The following is a 6,453-nucleotide window of genomic DNA, read 5'->3' on the forward strand; positions in this document are numbered from 1 at the left end:
ACAAATTCACATTCTCTTTCTAATATAAAAATATTAAACATTATGTTTTTCAAATTTTCTTAACTTTAAAAAATATAACGCTCTAAATATTTCTTCTCCATAGGATGAAGTTCGTATATAACATTAATTTTGTTTTTTCATCAAAATGGAAATCTATAAGTTCCAAGGTAGAATGAGCTCTAAGATTAAATAATTTAATGACCAATGAAAGGCATCAACCAATCAACTATATGGTAGGCATAAAAAATTACCAACTCAATTTAAACAAAATGGGTCTTAGCCACACTCGATGAACCCTAATAGTTGTCATGAGTTAATATGTAATAAATTAGCTCATTTCTCCATAGTTTGGAGTAAGACATGAATTAGCTATAACTCATTTTTTCTTATTGGAAAATCTTTTAATCATGTATACTTAATATGCAAGTTAAATCTATTACATGATAGTATATAGCCAAATAACCCTCATAACACACTAAATTGATTGCATAAATTCATTAAAATATTTTTCACATAAAATACTATTTTGAAAAAATCACTTATACAAGATCATTCCACTAACATGTAAAACATCAAAATCATGGTTAAAATTGAAATTATAATAAAAATGAAATAGTTGAAAAATTACAAATACACATCTCAATAAATAAAAATGAATTAATCAGCCAAATTTCGTATTCACACATTATTTTACTATACACATTTAACTTTAACTAACTTTTCAAATATCATTATATTCAAATCTTATTATTGGCACTTAACCCAATATCATAGTTAAGCTCTAATTCAATCATCTAATATAATATTTCATTAAATTACATCATCAAAATCGAAATCCATATTATAAGTTACATCTAATTAATGTAATTTGAGTATATTAAATAATTGCATATCATAATTTATTTAATCAATTATTAGGTCTACTATGAAAAATAAATGATTGTATAAATATACGTGAATATCACATGTGAAGTAAAAGTAAACAAGTAGTGAAAATAAATTAAATGGCACCTAAAACCAATTTAGGTGTTGAATAATAATTACTAAGTTTGATGTGTACATTAGGGGGTCTAAAGATAAAAGTGGCCTAACATAAAATATGTTTTCCTCAACTAAACCTCGCTAATTTCAATTATTCTCATCTGCATTTACTCTCAAGTACACGCCATCATCTTTCCAAACTAAGATCTTGAACAATGTAAAAGATACAATGTTCAATTGTGGATCTCTAATAAGAATAAAATCAATCCAATTGAATATTATCAATCATCTAGAACTATTATAGAGCTCTATTATATATCCATAATGTATAACTACATATTCTAACTAACAATAGAAATAATTAGTATGATAGCAAGTTATGAATGCATGCAATAATATCGCGATCAATAGATAAAATATAAGAATACAAATATTGAATCAATAGATATCTAATATACCATTACATGACAAACTACATTTTATTTGATCAATAAATTTGTAAGGAGAAATATATTTATAACATTGAATTAATCCATATTAGAAAATATTCAACAATCCATAAATTATAAATGATACTCATGATGGGGGAGATTCGCCATCATTAAAATCACATATTAGGGCAATAAATATGACCTATGAAAAATGCAAAGATTTAGAAAAGTGTCAAAATATAGTAAAAGCAAGCCAATATAAAATGAAGAAAACTAACGCTAGGGTTTGAAATTATTAGGGTGTTTAATATATGTCTCTTGTATGGAAAATTGAAAAAGGACAAGATAGTGTATTGATATTCATAAAAGGGGTGATCTTTCCATATCATCATCATTTTTTATCCATCATGTATGAGGATAAAGAGGGATCCGTAAAGTTTTAGATTTAAAGTAGTAAATAAATTCAAAAAATTAGATAAAAAGAATCAACAATGTGTACACCTAGTGTTAAACTCTAAGTGGTGGAAGGTTATATATTTACTGAATGGTAGAGAAATAAAAGAATGTCTACAATTACTTTATACGAAAATGAATGATACAACAATTAATTGAACACCTTCATGTTGTTGTTGGTCCTTTGGCACCTTTTGGCGCTCTTTCAAATTCTGGTCGCATCTTGTCCATGGTTCCTAACTCTCTATCTCTAGACTATTAGGTTACCCTTTTAGGCTTGGTAGCCCACTTGTCAAACTCATTTGTTGCCTTTGATGGCTCTTCCGACACTATTCCTTTTGAATTTTGAGATATTAATGTTTCTTCTTGGACTATTGTTCGCGACAAGAAGGAGTCAATTCTTGTCAACCTAAAAAACTCAAATTGTCCTATTTGGGCTACTCTTGAGTCCCAACTCTAATCTCCCATAGCTTGTTTCAATTCATTTTGTTTAGTTGAGCTCGGTTATGTTGTGTTTTGGTTTTATTTTTTTTAGTAACCTTACTAATTTCTCCTTCAACAACATGTTATTTAGTTGGTTTTTTTAGTTTTGTAATGGGTTGGGGCCCTTTCTAGCTTACTTTAACAAAAAACAATTAGTTACACTAATACTTAATTTTTTTAATAAGATATTATATGAGACTTTGAATTTGATTTAAATAGAAATAATAAATGAAAATGAGATGAACTAGAAAGCTTATCTACAAATTGGATGGATGTGAATGTTAACTAGGTCAAGACATCACAACCAACTTTTAAAAATTAGAACTTAGGATTGGTTAGAGATTAAATATCTAATAGGAATAACTCTTTAATTTTCTATGTCTTTTGATAAGATTGCACCAATAAGTGTTCTCAATAAATCAAAATAAACAATCACATGTACAACTAATCCATAAAGATAAGGTTGTGATTTTGTCTTGAAGAACTTTGACAATATAGAAACCCATCAATCACGACTTTCTATTGAAAAGATTTTAGTCTAAAACTCTAGATTCGCGTACCTGTATAAAATAACGCATATAAAATCTTACATATAAAAATCCTACATAGATAAACCAAAATAGATATTAGGATGACTTCCAACAGGCATTGGCCAAATCTCTTCAAATCGAAGCCCTCAACTTCTCAACATCAATGGCATCATATGACCACCTCTTCAAACATCTCCGGCCCAAACTTGTCCTCCAATGAAGGTAAGAAACCGTTCTTTTCTTCCTTTCTGTTCTTTTCTGTCTCCCTTCTTTTTTTTTTCAAAAATGTGATTAATTTTATCAGATTTTAACAATCTTAGTGTATCGTTTAGCTGCTTTTGAATTCGATTGTGTATGTTTTTCATCAACTTACAACTCTACATCTTTTTTATCATGAAGATGATCCGAAACCTTAATGACAAAAATACACAATCGAATCCAGCTAGTGACTTCAAAGATGGAATTTTTAGAATATGTATCCTGAATGGTATGTTTTTGATTAACGAATTTTGAAGCAGGATCATCGTCACGGGAGGAAGAGAGAGAGAGGGAGAAGGAGAAGGAGAAAGAGAGGAACCCAGACCCAAAACTCGGATGGAATCCTAAGCCAGAACAGATTCGAATTCTGGAGAGCATATTCAATTCTGGTATGGTGAATCCTACGAGAGAAGAGAGACAGAAGATCAGGATGCAACTTGAAGAATATGGCCAAGTGGGAGATGCCAGTGTTTTCTACTGGTTTCACAACAGAAAATCCCGAACCAAGCAAAAACAACGCCATCTTCAGGCTTCTGCTGAAAAATCCTCTAAATCCTCTGCCACTGGGCAAAGCTGTTTTGACCAATATGGTGTTACCCTTCCCAATAACAATACAAGCTCTTTCATTGGAGAACTGCCTTCCTCTCTGCTGCCTTGTTCTGCATCATTTCCAATGCAGTACTTGGGTTATCAGCACACTGAGGGAATTAATACTGCGCAATACCTCAACATGGAAGTAGCACAAATGTGGAATGAAGGTACATCATGTACTGGCAATATTCATGGAATGTCCAATATACCTCAGAATCAACAGGCCTATTCTTCATTTCTACACAATGAAGGACAAGCTTATCCTCCATATGTGGATCACCATGCAGCAGCTGAGACCTTTAAACCCCACCAAAATCTCTTATCACCGCCTCTGAATGACAGCACTATTATTCATTCAGGCGCCGGTATGCAAAGATTTTCTTATGCAGATTCAAGAAACGAGATCTATAGTTAAACATTTTTAATGGGTTTGACATGGATGATTTCAAAACCAAATCTTGGGAAAACCATCGTATATTTTTCCAATCCTTGTCGATCCGTTATTAGAAAGAATTATATATCTTATCGTTCACTGTGATCAGAAAAGTTAAATAAATATATATGCATGATAACTGTATTCTCATTTTTTTATTATTGTTTTCTCAATCTCCAAGTTTGCAGAACTGTTCGTTAGACTTATTTATCTATTGTGCGCAGAATCAAGAGTGAGCAGCTCGAATGCTTCTTCATTCACCGTTTTTATCAATTATATTCCAATCGATGTTCCAATAGGTTCTATCAATTTGAAGGCCCTCTTCGGTCCAAATGCTGTTCTGTTTCATTCCTACGGCTAACCAGTAACAATGGATGAACAGGGATTCACTTTGCAAGCACTGCAACAAGGAGCTATGTATTACTTGGTATGTTTGTAGCCCTTTCTCTTATCTATTTCTACTTAAAAAATGGTAAAAACAGATGAAACATAGATCAGGCCACATATAAATTGTTTTTATATTTTTTTGCAGATTCAAATATGAATTGGTCGATCGGCTCCCTAGAATAGTGTTCTCTTGTCTATGGCAATATTCATGGAATGTCCAATATATGTCTATGGCAGACATATATACAGTGCTTAGAAAGTTTATCATGGTCAACTTAGTATTATGGTGATTATATAGCGCATTAGAGCCTTATTATCAGTCTTTTAATAGACAATGGCAGCCTGAGCTTGGGCTGACTTATAGATTCCTAGTATGTGGTGTTTTGATTCTATAGCATAACCACATATATCTAATGAGTAATTGCACATTGTAATAAGCAGTATACTACTGGTTTATTTTTTATTCTATAGAAGACATTGTGTCATTGTTTCAAGATTGGAACATGGTTTATCTCCAGTTGTTTGTTTCAACACTACAATGGAAGAACAGTTCATTGTTTTCATCATTAATGGGATATATGCATTGCATGGTGATGGTCGATAAGTATAATAACAAAGGGAAATGAAATTTAAAAAGACAACATTGAACAAGCAAGCTTAGAACACTGCATCGAATTGTCTAGGGTTTCCATTAGACAAAGAACCCCAAACCAACTTGGACAATTACTTTAATTAAGTTTATGCTACTTGTTGAAGCATGAGAACATGAAGGATACGAAATCCCTGAACCAGAGGGATGAACATGCTTAAACATGCATTCTAGAAATTTTCATAACAAAAGGAAATCACATTTTTTTAAACCTTTGGTATAATGTGAAATGCATATATGCAACCAACTTAAACATTCAGAAGAGATTTTCTCAACCAACCTATACTATATCATCTTCTCCTTAAGATGTATAATTATGTTCCTAGTTTTTTTTTACATCTACATTTTCTTGTATAAAATCTCTCAATATAGTATCATTACATATTCCCTCTAGCTACCTAATTTTATAGTGACAATATATCTATTTGTCTTCAATTCTATTTTGTTGAATTGCTGATTATATTCATAATAATTACATACAATTATTAGACTAGCACTTGCATCAATAGAAGGTGCAATGGTTATGCTAATTGTAATTTAAATTACACAGATCAGCTTAAGCTCTATTAATATATTGAAAACTTCTTTGAGCATAGTGCAATCCACCACCCATTTTTTTAATTGCAATGAAATCATATTTATACACTGAAATCGCATGCTAAATCTATCATAGGAAAATGATAGTATTTGAATATTCTGGGGCAAGGGGGGTTATCCTAGTTTTCTCATATTACAAAGATGAGCTTAAGCTTTATTTACATATTGAAAACTTCTGAGTATAGTGCAATCTACTACTCAATTTTTTTAATTGCAATGAAACCATATTTATACCACTGAAATGGCATGCCTAACCTATCATAGGAAAATGAGAGTATTCGAATATTCTACGGCAAGGGGGTTTATCCTAGTTTTCTCATATTACAAACATGAGCTTAATCTTTATTTACATATTGAAAACTTCTGAGTATAGTGCGATCTGCTACTCAGTGTTTAAAATTGCAATGAAACCATATTTATATCATTGAAATGGCATATGCTCAATCTATCATAGGAAAATGATAGTATTCGAATATTCTAGGGGAAGGGGGGTTATCCTAGTTTTCTCATATTACAAAGACAAGCTTAAGCTATATTTACATATTGAAAACTTCTGAGTAAAGTGCAATCTACTACTCATTTCTTTTAATTGCAATGAAACCATATTTATACCACTGAAATGGCATGCTCAATCTATCATAGGAAAATGATAGTATTCAA

The 6,453-nt window shown here is 31.2% G+C and overlaps 1 protein-coding gene across 1 annotated transcript; it reads left to right on the forward strand.

Moving 5' to 3' along the window:
- Positions 1–2,979: 2,979 nt before the first annotated feature.
- LOC131874960 (WUSCHEL-related homeobox 9-like) lies at positions 2,980–4,521 on the forward strand. Its single transcript, XM_059218933.1, has 3 exons — positions 2,980–3,100; positions 3,397–4,092; positions 4,385–4,521. The coding sequence occupies exons 1-3, from the start codon at positions 2,980–2,982 to the stop codon at positions 4,519–4,521; spliced, it is 954 nt and encodes a 317-aa protein (XP_059074916.1).
- Positions 4,522–6,453: the final 1,932 nt, after the last annotated feature.

The sequence above is a fragment of the Cryptomeria japonica genome, chromosome 4, assembly GCF_030272615.1.
Source record: "Cryptomeria japonica chromosome 4, Sugi_1.0, whole genome shotgun sequence".
NCBI lineage: Eukaryota > Viridiplantae > Streptophyta > Pinopsida > Cupressales > Cupressaceae > Cryptomeria > Cryptomeria japonica.